Source organism: Salminus brasiliensis, chromosome 11 (genome assembly GCF_030463535.1).
Source record: "Salminus brasiliensis chromosome 11, fSalBra1.hap2, whole genome shotgun sequence".
In the NCBI taxonomy this organism is placed as follows: domain Eukaryota; kingdom Metazoa; phylum Chordata; class Actinopteri; order Characiformes; family Bryconidae; genus Salminus; species Salminus brasiliensis.
The window spans coordinates 13,624,092-13,644,433 of NC_132888.1; the positions used below are offsets into that span (position 1 = coordinate 13,624,092).

General features: G+C 42.2%; 1 protein-coding gene across 3 annotated transcripts in view; it reads right to left on the reverse strand.

Moving 5' to 3' along the window:
• The window catches only part of ece2b (endothelin converting enzyme 2b), a 60,243-nt gene that overhangs the window by 22,801 nt on the left and 17,100 nt on the right, over nt 1-20,342 (reverse strand). For all 3 annotated transcript variants that reach the window (XM_072691833.1, XM_072691832.1, XM_072691834.1), the window contains 3 exons: nt 9,291-9,377; nt 4,763-4,907; nt 3,865-4,080 (listed from right to left, as the gene is read on the reverse strand). In XM_072691833.1, coding sequence (XP_072547934.1) covers nt 3,865-4,080; nt 4,763-4,907; nt 9,291-9,377 — 448 coding nt within the window. The remainder of the gene's footprint in view (nt 1-3,864; nt 4,081-4,762; nt 4,908-9,290; nt 9,378-20,342) is intronic.

Sequence of the window (20,342 nt, forward strand, 5' to 3'; positions counted from 1 at the left end):
AGAATGGGTCGTTCTAACAAGCTCACCAAATTCCATAGTGGTACTGTAATAGGATACCACCACTGCAACAAGTCAGTTGGTGTAACTGCTTCCCTCTTAGATATTCTCTGATTAAGTCTGAGTGATATTTTTGAAAAGTGGAAGCGCTTAGGAATGGTCAAAACTTGTAGAAAGCCTTCCCAGAAAAGTGGAAGCTATTACAGCTGCAAAGAGGGGATCAACTCCATATTGATGCCTATGGATTTAGAATGGCATGTCACTGGTGGCCCAATACGTTTGTCCATATAGTGTATCAGTGTTAAACTGATATCAAATATTACTTATTTACTTAAGAGCCAATGCAATGTGTTTCAGATGGAGTATATTTATAGCACTCACTATAAACACTCAAGTAAAGGCTAAAGTATATAATGTGCCCATAATCAGTTAAGAAATAGCTATTGTATTATAATAATGTTACATTTTTAAACAGCCATCAAACGTTTCTAATGAACTGTTTGCAGAACTCTTTGATGGTCTGAAAGGAAACATTGCTCCATCTCTCACTCTTTTGAATCCAGGATATTCTGGAAGATTTCTTATAATTATAGAGAAACTAAACTGAGGATAAAGCTATCTTGATAAGACTTGTTTTACATTTGTACTGCACATGCAGCTCAAAAGCATTCATTATAAAGCTCATTTTTGCATTTTGAAGATATTGGAATTTGAACAGCTATATTTTTTCCAGCCATCTGTTTTTAATCTCACCATCATGAAGCTCACCAGAGACTATTTGTTGAGCCTCAGACACAGAAGAATATCCACAGACTTGAGAAATCTAAGAAAAACTTAAAGTATGCAGGACAAGAACTATTCAGAAACCATCTCCTCACCACAGGTCTGGAAATATGAGAACATTACATGACTGTTGGCATCTTCCATCCATGATGATCAAAACCATGCTGGGTTAGGGGTCAAAAGGTTATCTGACCTGTGGAAACACAGGCTCTTGAATTGCTCGTATCCGTTATGCGGGCCGTTTCTTGCTAATTCTGTTACCATGTAAACACATGGTGCAGACATGGTTCAGGCGTATAAGTAATATTATGTGTAGCCTCACGACTACAGTATGTTGGCCCCTTATATTCTGTATTATATTCTCTTATTACCTTTTGGACCGCTGGTCATACTATGCTCTTCGTTCTTTAGGAAGCACTTTTCTTACACCAGTTTAAATAATTAAATATTCTTCTTCTAAAAAGTGTTTTAGTGCTTAGTTTCTTTTTTAAATAATAAACACCATACGTAAGTAAACAATACTGCTATTACAATTATCTTGCTCTTATCCAGAGCGACTTACAAGGTTACTCATATTACAGAGGTGAGTCAATGTAGTGTTAGGAGTCTTGCCCAAGGGACACCTGTTTATTTATTGTTTCAAAGGTATTTATAGAAAAAAAATAATAATAAAAAAAAAAATAACAAGAACTGATCCTGCTTTTGTTGAGATAACTGTCTACTGTCCTACTGCCCCAATCTATACTAGATTTTGGAGCACTGTTGTGAGAATTTGATTGATTTGATCACCACCCCACCTCATCCCAAACTCATTCCGAATGCATCGTATGAAGCCCCAACCATCATCCCAGACACACATCATTTACACCCCTTGAGTCCCAAAAGGTTCATGTTTTTCTGCTCCTGAGAGTCCTATTCTATTGGCAATAATTCTACTGGCCACTACTGTGTCAGCAATGGATGCAACCTCAAGCAGCTAAATGTTTTTTTTTAGATGGGGTACCCACAAACATTTGGACATACAGTGTAGATCAATGCTACCTAAGCTACTGCTGGCTGTAATTTAAAATTTTTCAGTGGTACACATTCATAACAGATGACGATGGGCACCACTTTACTGGTTATTCATTCCACAGGACGTGTCCAGAAGACAAAAGAGCTTTACACCAAACTCCCCACAGTGAGTAGTGTAGGAATAAAAAGGATGGAGTGACTGAGAGAAAGGCAAAGAAAATAAGAGAAAGCAGTGCACACCAGCTCAGATGGAGAGTGATGGGTAGTTGTGGAAGGTTGAAAGAGCTGAGGCACAGGTGCAGACAGAGTCATTGTTCTCAGCGAAGCAGAAAGAGAAGGAGAGGGGAAAGGTTGGGTGAGGTAATGTGAGAAGCTCTACCGACAGCAAAGAGAGGTGTGAGAACAGTCAGAGTAAGAGGATTGTCACCATATAAACCAGATTTGATTCATCTTTAATAGTATATGTAGTAATGACCTAATACAGAGCTAGGATTAGCATTTTCCACTCAGATCAGTCCATGTCAAATCTAAAGACTGCAAAGAAGCATGTTCTTGAATAAACCAGGGATCTAAAAAAGAAAATGTTCAACTGAGCTTTTTATGCAGCCGAACTGCTTGTTTTTGTGTTTTATTACTGACAAATAAAGCAACGGATTTTATGAGAATATTGTTATAATCCTTGCTTACAGAGGTTTGCCAGTTGTCCAAATGTTTGGTGATACCCCTTCCAGCGAATGCATCCAGCTATTGCAGACACAGATGTGCAAACACACACAAACACGCACAGCTTGTCTAGTCCACGTAGAGAAGGACTGCCAATAGAATAGGACTCTCTGGAGTGGATAAACATGAACCTATTTGCACCATGACTAATGTCCGGCGTGGGCATAGAGGGGTATAAAGCCCCTAGCACTCAGCTGTGGAGAAACTGAACTGTGAAATGATTGCTTTCACTGTAGAAAGCCTTTACTGGACAGTAGAGACTGTTACTCCAACCATAGCAGGGAAAAAAAAACATTTTGCACTGATTTTGGAAGAAAGAAAAAATTTAAGAGCAGGTGTCCCAATACTTTTGTCCATATAGTGTATAAAAAACTTAACACTGTGCATTCTTACACTGGTTTCCCCTCACATTTCTAATTCTTTCAAAACATTCATCAATGAGCATACTGATATTTTGACAATCAGGTAATCAACTTGAATAATAAAAATAATAATAATAATAATAATACCACATTAAAATGCACTTGACTGAATAATATTAACAACACACATACCCATTTAAAGATGCCAAGACGCCAAATAATTTTTGAAAAACGAAAATTACAATAATTACGAAATGATCAAAGATTAATCAAGAAGGTACATTTTCAAATCAATGCATTTCTAAATCACATAATGAAGTTTAATAGTAGGGCAGCCTAATTCCAAGCTGAAGTGAATATAAACATTTATGATTCATTTACTGATTCTCCTTTTTACACATGTAGCTTGCAGCTGGAGATTTTCCCTTTCAGAGGTGTTCTCACTACAGGAAATGTTTTACATGGTTTAGGCAAGAGGCGGTGCCTGTGTAGGGCCCGGCACAACATGATGCAAAAAGGAGGCTGTGCAAACCGCATAGGATCTTGTTTTTTATGCCAGTTGCTTGGCTGGCAACAAAAAGTCCGGTAAAAAGTCGGTACAACTGATTTGGACAGCTCCTCCAGGTAAAGTCCTGGGTTACTGTCCATGTCTGGGCTGTGTTATCACGGTGATATTCTTGTTCTATTCTGTGAGCCAAACAGTGTGGAACTACAAGTAAACTAGGAATGGGAGTCCACCATCATCATACTCAAAAGTATAAAATAAACTAACTGGAAGGTTTCACTTCTTAAAGCAACATTATGTAACATTTTTCATGGAATAACAGCTTTAAAATCATGCAGATGCTCCACTTATTATAAGGAGCATCTGCATGATCTATATAGCATTTCTATGGCTGCTACTCCTGGCTTGACACGCTGCATGATAGCACATGGAGTGTTATTTGATAGAGTGTTATTCACGGTAAATGTGACTAGCGCTCACCCAGTAGATGTTTGAGCACGGCCTGGTTCTGGTCCCAGATGCTGTTGAAGGTGCTCCAACGTGAGCGCCCATCAGGAAGGGGATTTTTGCGGATCCAGCCTCCACACGCATACTGGTAGAAATCCTGACAGGGGTCAACTGTGCGGTCCAGTGACTCCACGATCTTACTGGCCACGGTCACGCAGGCCTCCGTCAGACACAGGCTACGTGACGGATCTGTGGAAGAAGACTGAGAGCGTTACTGCCACACACTTTATGAAATTCACCCACACACACACACACACGAGCCAAAACATTAAGACTGTTGTTGATAATTAGTTGCACCAAAGCAGCTCCCTCTACAAGACCTATAAAAGTGCCCTGTGATGTTAGCATCAGATCTTTTAACTCCTGTCAGTTGTGATCTGACATGGATCCAGTGCATCCCAGAGGTTAACAGTGCTTGTGTACCGGGCCATCCGATTGATGTAAAATAAAACACAACTCATCAGACCAGACAACATTCTTCTATTGCTTCAAGGTCTAATTCAGACACTCGTTTGCTCATTGTAGGGTTAGCATGGGCACTCCAACTGGTCTGCAGCTAGGCAGCAGGGGGTTCTGTGTTGTGGGGAATTCCTCATGTAACCATCTCTAATAATTTACAAGATTTGCCACAGTGTCAGGAGTCATCTTAATTTTGAAGTGTATCACTTCACACATAGTTTTAGGAATGGTCATAAAATTTACTTCTACTACTACCAGTCACACCAGCACACTTCCTCATTCTTCAACAAGCTCACACTTAAACACACACACACACACACACACACACACACACACACACACACACAATCACTTTTCTAGTGTACTCTGCCGGACATTAGACTTAGAAGGTGTGCATTTGGGAGAAACTCACCTCCGTTATAGCGGACCCCTAGCGTGATTGCACAGCCAAACAGTGCAAGCAGAGAGGCCAAGAGCAGACCAGCTAGCACTACCTCCAACTGAGTCCTCCGGCCCAACGGACCAAAAAACTGGATACCACCTTTCCGGAAACCCACCTGAGACACAAATACGCACATAAATACATTCAGAAACATTCAGTAAACAATGACAATTTCACCTTGTTCTACTACACAGACTGAACACACACATTTAATTGGACAACCGGACAAAAAAAAAAAGCCTGTAAGCCTTCATAACCACGCCATTGACATTATGAGAATCAGTGCAATCAACAACACTATGGGTTCTTCATCCATGTTCATGATAAATCATTTTTGTACACACAATTCAGGGCAAAAGTATACCATTCTTACTGCGAAGTCACACTAGATGGACAAAAGTATTGGGACACCTGCTCTGAGTTTCCCCTGCTTTTGTTGGAATAACTGTCTCTTCTGTCTAGGGAAGGCTTTCTTTTGGAGCATTGCTCTTAGGATCTGATTGCATTCACTAACAAGACAATTACGGGCGATCAGGAAGTTGGATGATCATCACCCCCACCTCATCCCAAAATTATTGGATGGAGCACCATCATTCCAGAGAACACAGTTCCACTGCTTCACAGTTCAATGCTGGCAGGCTTTATACCCCTCCAGCCCACACCTGGCATTAGGTATGGTGCTAACATGTTCATGTTTATCTGTGTGTAGGTGCATGCATTTGCACATCTGTGTCAGCAATGGGTGTACCTTAAAGTAGCTTAATGCATTTATTAAAAAGAGTGTCCACAGACATTTGGACATACAGTGCATGTTTATTTCATTTGCTTCATTCAATTACCCATCTTTAGTGGAATATCAAATCAACTCAGTCAAACAAACAAGGGAAATGGAGAGCCAGTGGCTTCATGCAAGCCCACTCAGAACACCTTTAAAAAGTTTAAAAAGAGAAAAAACATAAAGAACATTTTTAGGAATGTGTTGGAGAAAACAAATTCAATATTAAAATGTTGAATATCGTCTGAACCTGATCCAGTAAGGTTTGTTTAAAGCTTTAAAATTAGCTCTTTATAACTAAAGCACTTCATTTAACATGAGCATCTAAGGCCCTGTTTACACTTTTGTACAGCATTTTCTCATCAAAACTGTCCTGCTCTGGGAGACTGGACAGTTCAGAGGACGGTGGAGGTTCTACAACGCAGATCTATCTAGAATGAATGTGATCGCCCTCTTTAACTGTAGCTTATTACACTCCCGTTCAAATGTCTATGCTGCATGATCCTGCTGCATGTGCAGTTCCTTCATTCTGAGTAGAAACTTTTTGAAAGCTGCTTTTGTAAACGATACTCTTGACATAGGCCTTGGAACATGCTATGCCCAGCACCACCACACTTAAATGCTTAGTGTGCCATTTGCCCAATGTATATTCAACACATGAAGACACGCAAATACTGACAAAGCACAAAGATGGACCAAAGATGTGAAATTCTGCATGCATGTGTGGGTAAGACCTTAGCCCGCAGCTTCAGAACTGAATCTGAGCAGTGTCTGGGTCACCCTTTCCAACAAGCAGCTGTGTTCATTATTCATTAAGTAAAGGACAGTGTGATCCAAGCGGAAGGTGCAAAAATTTTATACAAAACTGGCCCCCATTTGTCTCCTCTAGTGATGGATTATATTAACGACTTAGCAGGTATGAAATCGATCAGCTTCATCTATCTCTGTCCAAACAGTGGTGATATAAAAACACAGCTGAAAAGCCATCATGTTCCTAATTATTACTATAATTGGGTTCACTAGAGGTAGCGATTTTTTCCAAACCTGATTATTGGATGTTTGATTACCTCACTTACACTGGCACAGAGCGAGAGATCTTTTTATTTTTTTTGCGTCTTACTTATCCCCACAGGGAAAAAATGAATATGCAAAGCTGAACCAAACCAGACTGGCAAATCCTTTCCCCAAGCAACTACGAGATAAACATTAATTCTGGAATCTCACACCTCTTTTACTGCCCTCTGGACAGCAAACCTAGATCTTTTAAAGCCCCGCTGCCCCCCACGAACCTCACTGTAGCTCTAGACTCCAGGGGGGGTTGTCACTCTTCCAGTATGACGGCTACCACAATGACAGCTACCGCAAAAAACTGTTGTTAGCTGTAAAATATATGCTATGCTTATATGCTTAATACTTAAATGCCCCCCCCCCCCCCCCTGCACTATTCTCTTTGACTCTCACACTCACTGTATCTCCAGCTTAGCCCACAGGGTTTCATTAGGAGTTGGCGCTGAGTCAGGAAGCGTCAGCAGCACACATGCAAGTAAAGCGTTCTGTAGAACACCATTACCTTCAGTGGACTCACCCAACCTCATCTTTTAATGAAAGTTAGCTTTAAGCCTTGCTGAGCTTGCTTTTCTGTATTGTTGGTGGTGGTTAGCAACAAACATCCAGATGACCATTAGGCAGCTGAACTTCGTAGGGCTGGACTTAGCTATTATAGCTAAACTGACGTGCAGGTCAAGCTTTCGTTTTAATTTGTTGCGGTGGTGGAAATACACACTTGCAGAGAACCAAGAAGTTCTATTAAATGCATGGGAAGTTAAGCAAAGTTTATTCAAGATAGTGAGGAGTTTCAGCCCGTAAAGATACCCGTCTTGAGAGCAACTGGAGGACAGAGTTTGTTTGGGTTTTCCCAGGCTTTCAGTTAAGCTCAGTAAATCTTCCCATTACCTAGTGTGGGATCCATCCTACTGTTAGAGGGGAATTCAAATGAGTGAGATGTAAACAAGGTCATTCATAGTGATCTGAGATATGGGGCCCTATCTTACACCCTGCATAAGGCGCAACACAATGCTTGATGCTATCTTACACTCCGCCTGTGCCATTTAAATAGCAACAGTGCTTGCAAATATATCTATGACGATGGGCGTGGTGGTCTCAAAATGAGGGGTGTTCAGGTAAATTTCTGGTGTATTGCTATCTTGGCAACGAAAAACACAGATGCGTCACTGACTGAAAACAACCTAGGCAGACGTGAATCGCCAACACAGGCGTGTGCCCGACGTGCGTACATCCCCACTTGTTACACATATATGGACATGGAGCAGTCCGCAAACCCATAGCACGCGCCAGTTGGCAGCTCTACAAAGTTTTACATCAAAAATTAACAATACAAAATAAACTAACATTACTCTAGAGGCGAGGTGCTTCCCCATTTCAGTAAGCTTTCCCAGACCGATTCCATAAAGGGAATGACAAGTGACACACTGTCATGCTGACACATTTTTCCTGTTGCAACGATAGCAAAGACACACTGACACGCCTTAAATCAAGCTGGTTGCCGACTCACCTAAATATCGACCCCTAAAATATGGCCCATGCCATCACTGATGAGGAAGCAAATGACAAATATTGTCACTTTATTGGCAATTCAAAATAAACAGTGATGTAATCTCATGTTCATCCATCTTCTTAACCATGTTATATTGTGGTCCGGAATAATTAAGCACAAGGCAGTCCATACCTAGGGCTATCCTCTACCATGTGTATTTTTGGGAGATGGGAGTGAGCGGAGTACCCGAAGGAAGCCCACACATTATGAGGAAACCCATCAAACCCACATGGCCGTAGGTCCTTGGACCTGTGCGGCACACATGCTACATGCTGTGCCACCACATTTGGACATATAGTGTACACACATTTATGGTCAAAACTATCATAAAATAATGTTTTGTGCGCTGTATTCATCACCAGTCTGTGTAACAGCTTTCTGTGATGGAGCTTTTAGAGGCACTAATCACAGAGAACAATTCTGACTGTAGGTTTTTCTAGAACAGTGTGTTAAATTATACCACTCTGAATGACACTGTTGTCACCTCAACCAGGTAATTATGCAGAAGTTATTTAACTGGTTAAGAATTGGTTCTACTCCCCTTTGAATTCAGGATTTATAAAAGACGTGTGCTCATTAGCTCAAGCAATAAAGGCTTTAATGAGCTGGCTAGCCAAGAGTGAATATAAACAGGAAAGGAAAGGTTCAGGCAAGAATAAGACTGCATCACGTGGGTTACTGATAAAACACTGAGGAGCACAATGTGTAGTATGTAAATTCCACTCACTACCGTTTCTGCTTTCCTGATGAGTAATGCGCTTTTTTTCACCACATTATTTATGACATGGAAGTCTAATCATTTGCAGAAGTGGAAATGAATCCTGAACCAGCAGTAACTGTGTGAACAGCTCTGATCATCTACCATCACAGTGAACACATGATGCTACCATGTATAGTAGCAATGATTCACACACACACATAGGCAAGAACATACAGTACCGGCGAGGCAATGCATCAGTCCACTGACTCATTAATGAAGACCCCACTAAAGTCCCCGTCTCAAGTCTATCAGTGCTCATCTTCTAAGAAAAATACTAGCCCTCATCAGTGACTGGGAAATCATAAGGATATCATCTGGGACTTTTTGGAACCCATAACCATCCACTGACCTCCACACTGTCGGGAGAGATGGCTCCATCGGCTGGAATGTCCGCCCCCTCCTCCTCTTCAAAAGTTGCACGCTTGTAGTTGGACATCTGAAGAGAGAAGGACAGTAATATAGCATCAAGCAGGGTTCCACTATAGTCAAAGAACCTTTTTTTACCCCAGTACTATGTACACCAATCTGCCATAACGTTAAAACCATCCGCCTTATATTGTGTATTTTCTTCTTGCGCCTCCTCAAGACATAGCTAGCTTTACCCTTACCAGCATTATGTGCTACAGTAGCTCTTCTGTGAAATCAGACAAACAGCCTAGCCTTCGTTACCCATGCGTATCAGTGAGCCTTGGGTGCCAATGACCCTGTCGACGGTTCACTGGTTGTCCTTCCTTGCAAAACTTTTGGTAGGCACTGGCCAATGAATTCTAGAAAGACCCCACAAGACTTGCCTGATGTTTTGGAGATGCTCTATTCCGATTGTCTAGCCATGGCTCAGATTCTTTTAAGAACAGACTGTTCACTTGCTGCCTAATATGTGGATCCCAACCCTTGACTGGTCCCAGATAGTCAATGTTTCCCAGCTGGATAGGCATACCCCGCTACCATAAAAGTCCTTGGGCAAAACTCCTAACACTACATTTACATACCTGTTTAGCATCATTCACAGAACGCTGTTTACATCTTAACCCATCATGTGGGTTACTGATAAAACACAGAGGAGCACGGTGTGTAGTATGTGGATTCTGCTCCCGACCGTTTCTGCTTTCCTGATGAGTAATGCCTTTCTTTTTTCACCACATTATTTATGACATGGAGTCTAATCATTTGCAGAAGTGGAAATAAATCCTGAACCAGCAGTAACCGTGTGACAGGTACAGCTCTGATCATTTACCATCACAGTGAACACATGATGCTACCATGTATAGTAGCAATGATTTATACACCCACACATAGGCAAGAACATACAGTACCGGCGAGGCAATGCATCAGCCAACTGACTCTTAATGAATACATTCACCTACTGTGTAACAGTATTGAAATGCTGTAAATGTACACTGTGCGTGATTTCAGAAATCAATGCGATGCATCCGCAAGACACAATACCCACATAAACACTGAAACCAGTGCAGCACAGAGCTGCAGCAGACTAAACAAGCCATGACAACACGCGATCCTGGGTCTCTTTCTGCCATTTTCTCACGCAGAACAATACTACAGTCCTGAGTCATTCTTACTGCAGACATAACATTCAATCTTTCAGACAGACGAAAGCCATGTCAATGAGTATGTGATCAATGCTGCTTGTGTAGCTGCTGGGTACAACATATACGAGGTGGTTAACAGTGTATATATAGGAAGTTTGAATCCCTAGCTATGCCATTTTGCCATCAGCGACCCGAGCCCGAGAGAGCATAATTGGCCGTGTTCTCTCCAGGTGGGTAGAGGGAGCTCTCTCTCTGCATGACTCTTAAGCATTTTTTAAGCGTTCTGGGACATCTTATATTTATTTAATATGCTCTGGTAGCATTGAAGTTACATTCAGCAAATAAAAAGACATTCGGCTTTACAATGTTTAGTTTGTTTCAAATCAACACCACGTCATTTCACTGGGGTGTCCAAATATTTTTTTTTCTTTGAATAAAACTGATCAGATCAATACATGAGCAGCCATTTGGGACTATATCTACCTCTGTGATCCCACAGAGAATTTCTGTGGGACGAAATCATTAAAACACAGATATTTTAGTGCAATAGTCTAGCCTCACCTAAAACTCCTGCTGTTTTAGCATATATAAACAAACAGCTGCCAGTTTGAAATATCAGCCAACTATAGTGGCCATCCAATACTGATATTTTTTTAAGCAATCGTATGCCAAAACTGACTTGATTTAGATATTACTGTACACTTAAAGGGCAAAAAAGCTGAATAAGAAAATTTTCATGAATGTTAAATGAACCAGGAAGGACAGTTCTATTCTCGGACTAGGCCAGTGCAGAGACAGAGGGAATGGACTGAGAATGGAAACATTTGATGCTGCTACTTCATCACTTCTCACACAAACACGCACCCACACACACACATAGCTGAAGTGTCTAATCTGCTCCTGAGGGCAGATATTGTGCAGACTCAGTGTCACAGCTTCTTTTATCAGAGTTCCAGAGAATGTAAAAATCACCAATGCCTCGATTCTCCTCAGCCCAGCCAGAGCTAGCAGACTAAACATAGGCCCACCAGAGAACCAACCAGAAAGCCTTTACAGTTTATTACAGTTTAAACACACACACACTCCCACACATACCTCCAATGTTCTTTCTTTAAGACCGTTCTCTCCAGCACAATGCCTTCACCTACCATCTCCCGTTAAAAGCATTCCTCACTTACTGAAAAGTCACACCATTAGGGGCTCTGTATAACTGTGTGTGAGATCGTCTGTGCTTGCCTCTTCTCTCCTCCGGTCCAAGAGTGTTTATGTGGGATGATGGCTAACAAAGATGATGGCCTCCCTGCACTGGAAATGCTGCAAAAACCTGAGTTTTGTCTTAGGCAGTCAAGCTACTCAAGCTAAAGCTTGTATCTTGAAGACAACGTGGCACTTTCAGCTTCAAACCACATCGTCAATAAGACACCTATGGCTGGTCACCATGATCTGAAACGTATGCGGAACAAACTCTACTAACAACACAAAGCGAACAACCAGATCCTCATCCTACTTACCCTTCACACACATCAGTACGACCCAGTGAAGAACCATCTAGAGATTAAAAAAGGAGAAGTGTCCACTTGTACCCTTTTGACACTGCATGTTGTGGCTGGATCAAACCAAGTAGTGTAGAGGGGGAAACCTGGCACCTTTCAGTGGCATGACCCAGAAAGGGTATGCTGGTAGGCTGAGGGGGTGAAAGGAGGAGTGGCGGCTCTAAAGTAGAAGAGATAAAGCACACTTCCTTGAAAGACAATGACACCCCCCCCCCCCCCCCAAGTCTCTATGGAGACACTTGAACACAGGCATGTTGTGAACTAGAAAAGAGACAGAGAGAGAGAGAGACAGAGAGAGAGATAGCAACAGAGAGATAATTGTGTGAGCTGTAGACACATCCCACAATCCAACTGACCAGCCAACACCACACAATGGTAGGCCCCAGGCCTAGCACATATTAAGTATTGACTACTTTTCAGAGAAGCTGCAGAATTCACTAACAACTGCTGGCCAGCACTGTGTGAAGGAGGCAACTTCTGCCTTTCTTCCTCAGGCAAAACCAATTTACTCTCACTCTCTCTCTCCTGGTCTCTCTCTGACGCATTTCCTCACATTTTCTCTCCCTCTGCACCTCTTTATCTTTGTTTATTTCTTCCCCTCTTTCCTCATTCACTGCTTTTCAGTTCTGCTCTCTCCCCCTGCTTTCTCTCTCTCTCTCTCTCTCTAGAGAAAGCTTGTGTGACTCAATGATCAGTTCCTGTTTTGTAAATATTTCTGCTGAAAGAGATTCTCTGAAACTCCCACTCACATTCAATGAATTACCTCCACAAAGGTCAAAGAAGCAGCAGACCAAAGCCTCCACATAAGCAGCCCTCGTGTCTCTCCCTATACTCCTCTCTCTGACCTTCTCTCTGTCTCTCTCATTCCCCTCATTTACGGCCCTCCCTTCGGCTACTGCATTCTCATCCCAAACATTTCAAAGGAGTGGTTTAACGAAATAATCAAATGTACGGCGTTTCCAGCTCACAGCAAACGTGGTCGCTCCATCATGACATGATTAAAGCACCTAGTTTTGCTTTGGGGTTAACCCAGGTCATTACGCTATTTACATATCTGACCAAAATATGGATGTTAGGTAATGAGGCAAGTTTTCTTGGTGGCCAATGAAGGCCATCAATTTTCTGACACTAAATGATGTAAAACATGTATTTCATGTTTTCAATTACATTCACCAATCGCATTCGTCACACAACACTTGTAAAGATGCATTTACTGCGTATTTTAAATCGTTCTTTAATATATAAACAGTAAGTATGCAACGTTGGCTGGAGCAAAAAAGCTCAGATGTGGTTTTACAACCCTGTTACTTTACCTCAAAATGAAACACACTGATTTCATTTTTATGGTGGACTCATGGAAACAAATGGAAAAGAGCTCTGCTTTTATTGGCTGTTTATTCACACTGTAGCCTAGCATAGTATTGTTTTAGCTTTGTAACAAGAACTGTGTTGCTGTCCTTTCTGGGTCCTCTCAGCGGCCAGTCAGCACAATCTGTGGTTAGCTGGCTGGAGAGATTGTAGTAGGGTTATCTTTCAGCCTAGCACCCTGTCTTTCCCACCTGTTTTCAAAGCATGTCATCACTAATCAGTGAGCTTCCACAGCGCCCCCACCCTGTGGCACTCTTAATTGCACATGAATGAATGAGCTACTTTGGGCATGTATTATACAGACACAGAACAGAAATTTAAAATACTGTCCACATTCAGAGGTACCATCATAATTTGTAAATACAACAGTTACCATAGCAATATCCTAAATACTCCCTCTTCAGCTCCCACAATACCAGGCAAATCCAACAGTTCACAGCTTGAGGGTCACACTCAGTCCTGTGAAATTACCGCATTTACCCTAATAGCATGTACTGTGTGTTTTCGGTGCGAACGAATCTTAACCCTCGTACCATGACAGTTGGGTGCATATACATATGGGCGGTATCCAGTTTTTTCATACCTACACAAACTATTAGCACAGTATATGGTATTACCGGGGCCTGGGGTAGTGCAACTGCTGTGTATCAGGAGCTAACTGATGCAGAGCGGCAGGTACTGGAGTGACAGATTATGTCGTGTTTGGACATGTAGCCAACCAGCCAGGCTTCCATAAACACCACGGCACAAACCGTCTTCCAGAAAATTGAGGTTCAAATCACACATTAAGACGATAAAGCCTCATACTTGACACACAGATTAGAGTGAATGGTCTTAAAGTGTTTTCGACTGTTTTGAGGCACATCTTTCAGATTCGTTCATCCAGGTTTGCTTGCTTTTCTTTTCATTCACAGCACACAGCTGACCTTGCAACTACAATAGCTGGTGGTCCAGTAGCCTTTACAGGAGACCTGGAAGAAGCTTTAGTAAGTGTGATTGGAGATGAGAGGACGTGAGTATTCACTGGTGCTAAAGACGTGATAAAAATGCTGCTGGCTAACAAAATAAATGACTCCTAGACACACACACAGACACAACTCTCTCAGTACCTGACCTCATGGTCTCTGAATGAAAACAGCAGAGTTCATGCAGAAGTGACTTAATGCTAGCATGAGGCTGCAGTGCTGATTTACAGTCACAGCCAGACTCCCAATGCTGAATGCCCTCCCTGCACATTCTCTATTTTTACTAGTTTATGTCTCAGTAAGTGAGCGTGTTTCCATGCCTGTATCTCTGTTGAGAGAGAGAGAGAGAGAGAGACTAAGAGAGAGAGAGTGAGACTGACACAAGGAGAGATATATTTGGCTCCATAACTGCTTGCTTCAAGGGCGGACTGCAGCACGTTGTCAAGTAAGCCCAGAAAATCAACAGCTGAAACCTCCCCTTCTCAGACGCTGTGTACAAACCTGTGAGAAAGATGCACGTCAGCAAGACTGCTGCCAACCTTTCTCACTCAGGACACCAAACTAGTTCTGGAAACTCCATGAAAGTCATTATAAGTCAGACAAAAGCAGCAGGTACCTGAACTGGGTTGTATCTCTGGTGAAACTCCAGGCTTGTATCTGCTGAATCCTCAGACTTTCTCAGGCTTGTGTCTTTGCTGGAATTCAGTTCAGACATGGTTCATCTGGTCTCAGCTCAGTTTCCCCAAGTAACTCTCTGACCTTCTTCCATCCCTGTATCTCTTAAAACTATAGACCGTGGAGTGTATTTTTGATAGGTGGAGCCAGGCATTAGCCCGTCCCTTGCTCACTCTCTCTCTCTCACAAACACACCCACCCTCACCAACATACAATGCACCATACATCGTACTGGATTCAGTATCTGATGGGAAAAAAAGAAGAATGTGATTCAGCCCTGTAGCAAGCGTAGTAATGTGTTGTTATTATTAGCTGTGTTTCTTCCTGTGGTGAAGTAAAGCGTTTGAGTAGTCGGCATGGTAGATGCTCATCTTAGGTGAAGTGCTTCAATTAAAAAGAGCTTATCTTAAAGCTTAGTGGTTTCGAAGGAAGAATGATCAGATCAGCATTGAATACACAGTACTACAATATCAGTATCAGCATTGCAAATGAGAACGAGGCATCTCTACTACAACATTTACTCAAACCTATAGAAGAAGGGGTTGGGTGGTATGCTCTTTTTTCATAGTCATACAGTCTCAAAATATCACAGCAGTATAGAGTATTACCAGGGACGGGGAGTAGTGGCAGTTGCACAGGTTTCACAGATGGTTCTACATTTACGTGGCTTCTGTACAATCATTCAATGAATTATTTAAACATTCAATAAATTTAAACATTCAATAAATGTAAACTGCTCCGAATCAGCAGAGAGAACCTGGTTAACATCAGCTTTGTCTTCAATGTTTTTATGTTCAGCCATGTGACTCCTCTGCTATGTTTTCTTCACAGGCTTCCTGTAGCTGTACACATCAGATTCAATACCCTGATGCTGGCCTACAAAGCCAAGATTAGACCAGTCCCTCTGTACTTGATGGCAATGGTCAAAAGTCTGTACGAGTTCAAGCTTCAAGTACGGCTCAGCTTGACCCAGCATCCACCCAGTGGACCTGGAGAACTACTGCTTTTCTCAGAGCGTCTTGGCTGCCCAGCAATGCTGCATCGGCGGCGGTTTTCCGGCTTCACATGTGGCTGTCTTAGGATGTATCTGAGGACACGTTAAGTCCTTACCCTAGTGTCGGAAGCACTGATAGTGCTAGGGGGAGCTATGAACGGGTGGTTTCACTGGCAGTGCCAAATTTTGAAGAAAAAAGGGGAAAATTTTGACAAACCAAAAACATAGACATGCAAACTGTGCACGGTGCGGCATTACAGATTTCACACAGTGCACTTGCTCTTTCAGCAATGTGTAAATACAGTTTAAGCTGGGTAAACAGTTTACACTGTGAACTGCTTTGTGTACTGCTCTGTCCTAATTTATTTTCTCTTATCTCTCTTTGCGTAACTTCTGACTCTGCAGAGCAGCATCAAATACGCCAGCAGCAGTGACTGTGAGATCTGCAAGCTGCTGAAAAGAGCAGAGGTGTCCTGTAGCGTACTCACGCTCGTTCTCTTCTGCTCTCACTGAGCAGGCTCCCAGTGGTTGCCACAGCAACAAAAGAGCACCCCCCCCCCACACCCCGACCTGCCTCCTCCCCATCCTAGTCACGTGATCCAGGCTGTCGCAAATTAAAGCAATGTGTTCAGCGTCTTTTCGCAGGAAAGCCTGACGGACTAAAGGCTGGACTAACAGCTGTGGACAGACCACTGAGGGTGGGGAGGGGCTATGGGAGGGGGGCTTAGGGGTGATGACAGCGGAACGGTTCCACTGGGTCACCAGTGCGGCAACACGGAGAAAGCATGCACCCCCGTTACGGGAAGGGGCAACCGCAAGACTTAAAACTGCGTCAGAGAAGCGTAAACAATAAACAGACGGAGAGCACTGGAGGACTGAGAGCGGTCCTGAGTTAATAACAGTGAGAGAGAAAGAGAGAGAGAGAGAGGGAGACGAAGAGTGAACACTTCCCAGCACATGTGGGTCTGTAATGAGCCGCAATTATAATTCATAAAGGCCCATTTGAGGCTTTGACGTCAATGGGCACGCGTCAGCAGGGGCTGGACGAAACGGGAAGGAACAGCGGAGGCCCAGAAGATCTGCCGAAGCACATTTAGAGGCACGTATGGATCATTTCGCTGCATGCGGATCAAAGAGAGGAATTACTGCAAACGCACCCCCCACCCAATACACTCCAATACAGGAATTGACTTTTCAAGGCGTGTGCTTCTGCTGGAAGTCCAGGTAATGGAACCGCTCATTAGTTGAGGAAGCTGAGGAAGCAGGCCTATTAACCATGCAAGAAAAGTCATAATGGATGCATAATAGAACCTAGGCTGTTTTGGCTCCAGTCTATCAGCAACCTGTTTATTATTTAGATTTTGGCAAATTTACTTTCAATGTAGCTCTTTATTTTATTTCAACACACAAGAATGAATGTCTCTCCTAACACCTTTTTGCATAACGCTCATACGCTCACGTTTCAATCCAAAGCACCGTTAGCCTTGTGCTATCATGCAGAATTTATTAGCTACACTATATGTCCAAATGTTTGTGGACACTCCTTCTAATGAATGCATTCAGATACTTTAAGTGGCACTCACTGGCTGACACATATGTGCAAATACACACAAACACACAGATTGTCTAGTCCCTGTAGAGCAGCATGCCTAATGCCAGGCATGGGCTAGAGAGCTATAAAGCCCCCCTCCCAGCATTGAGCTGTGTTCTGTGGAATGATGGTGCTCCATCCAGTACTTTTTCAGATGAGTCTGGGAGTTGGGGATGACGTGGGGTGAGTTGGTGATCATCCAACATTTTGTCATTATTAATGCTCTTGTCTGTTCTGCTCATGTTCCTCTTAATGGTATGAACATGAATTTGGTTTAACTAAATTAGCCATAAAAATGCACAATTTCTGCATTTTAAGATATATACTGTTCATGGATTTCTTATACTATACTGTTCATGTATTTCTAGTAATTATATTGATATTGTTCTTTTTAAATGATGAGAAATACTGACAATATTTTATTTCCACACTGTGCAAGAGTGCACTGTGGGGCAATGTTGTGTATAAGGCAGGCAGGCGGACAGACAGAGTGAAGAAGAATATCAGACTATATGAGACAAAGGGAAAGAGAGTGAAAGAGGGAGAGCCTTTCCTTGCGAGGGGAAGGGAGAGGTTTTCCCAAGTTCCAGGAGTGGTGCGGAACTTTCTCAGCGCAGAGTGCAATTGTTTGAAGTGGTTTCCTGAGGAGTGTTTTTAAAAGGAAGCAGTATGGTGGGGGCAGACTGGCATAGACCAACCTCTGCCCCCGAATAAATAAATACCCTGAACTCCAGCCCCCCAAAAACCACCTATGCAGCCCCATGGCCACCTCGCACACAGACAGCGGCCACACACCCAGATAAGCGCTCACATGGTTAAACAGAAAAGAGTATCAAAGAAAGCTGCCCTACATTTTGATAGAGAGCCGCAGGCATATAAATATGAATATATGAAAATATATATATAGACAGTAAGATTTGTAGCATCTTCTCACAACATAAGGGACAAACTATGAGGCATATATAATACATAAATGAACAATTAATTGAATGTAAAAATGTAAAAAGTACAACTGAGTAATAGTTAGCGTGATATACAAATGACTGTTACTACAAAATGTTTGTGCCTAAAATTTGATCTGAAGAATCTGTATAAAGGTTTAAGTGGAACTGACCTCAATTAATCAGGAGAGGAGACCTGAAGCAGCTGGAGACTAAATCTGCTTAACCTGTCTGCCTTGACCAACTAGCAAAATTAACTTTACTGTCCTAATAGCTTTATCGTCCTATGGGCCGTTAGTTTCACTTTACAACTACATTAAGTATCCAACATCATTTTAGGATTATAAAGAAAACATTTAGTAGCTAATAACGTAACCAACATACAATATTTAGCTAATCACAGATATTCATATATAGCTAAACAAGTTGTTAAACAGCAAATTAACGCTGTGTGTTAGTTCAGCTTCATGTAGACGACCTGTAGAGACCCTGTTCGCACCCTGTGGCTGATATACCGTTAGCTGCTTGTCTTCCAGTTGTTTTAGAAACACAAGACCTACATTAGGCAAATGCCAGCTTGGAACAACAAAGCTAACTTAATTATCCAGCTAGTTCACTACCAAACCATGCTGTTGGTTAAAATGTTTTTATTAAGTAGCTTCAGCATATTTGCCCTCTACACTTATACACTAAATGCTTTGCATTTAAAGCATCCGTAAAGTAAGATTTAGCCACTTGCACAATTTCTCAGCCACAAATTCAGTCAATTAAGTGCTTTTTTGCTAAAAAACTTAAGTTTATTTAATTGAGAACACAAAAAAGGTAAAACATTTTATAGCACAGTTCCTTCTTCAGTTGTTCATAGCTAATAAAACTGTAGAACTGATAACTAATAATCTTCAAAAACTCTTAACTTGGTTACTAATAAGATTACTGCTGTATCTGTCTTTTATTTTCTTCACCTTTGGGATAAATATAGGTTGTCCATCTCAATAAAGTCCTGCTGAACTGCCCATAGCCTCAGTCCCCTAAGTGAAGGTGCTTAGACGCTGCGACGCCAGGAGTCATGGGCGAGGTCCAAGTCCAAGTACAAAATAATCACTCACGCACGCAGACACACACACACACCCACATGCGCACGCACATCCACCTACTGTATATGGGCCTTGTTAAGATACACACACATGTATCTGCACCTTCTCAAATAAATGTTCATTGAAAATTCCCTCGAAGGCCTCACATAATTCTCTTTTACTTCCTAAGCATACTTCCAAACACACAAACCTCCAAACACACTCCAGAAAGGAAATGAGCAGTTCTTTGCAGCCAGCTGCTCATCATTGCCTGCTAAACAGCCAGCTGGGTTTTACAGAGCTCCAACTTTTCCCACACACACACACACACACACACACACACACACACACACACAGTACCATCTTGAAAGGATATACCAGAAGTTAAGTGACCTTCCTTCATCTTTAGATAATAGGAGTGGAAGTTCCTCTATTTGTACAGGCAATCGTAATCTCCCTGTCTCTCCCTGTCTCTCTCTCTCTCTCTTTCTCTCACGTCAATCTGCTATAATGGGCCAACAGCAGGCTGGGAAATATCTCAGAAATTGGCTGACAACATGGATGCTTAATTAGGTCAAAGCTTCTGAACAGACCTACATCTCTGTCTGATTGTGAGAGCTGAAATGAGCACTTTCATTTTGTCTACTTGCACATTCAGCTCTGCAATTGCTCCCCAAATTCTGGTGAAGGATCG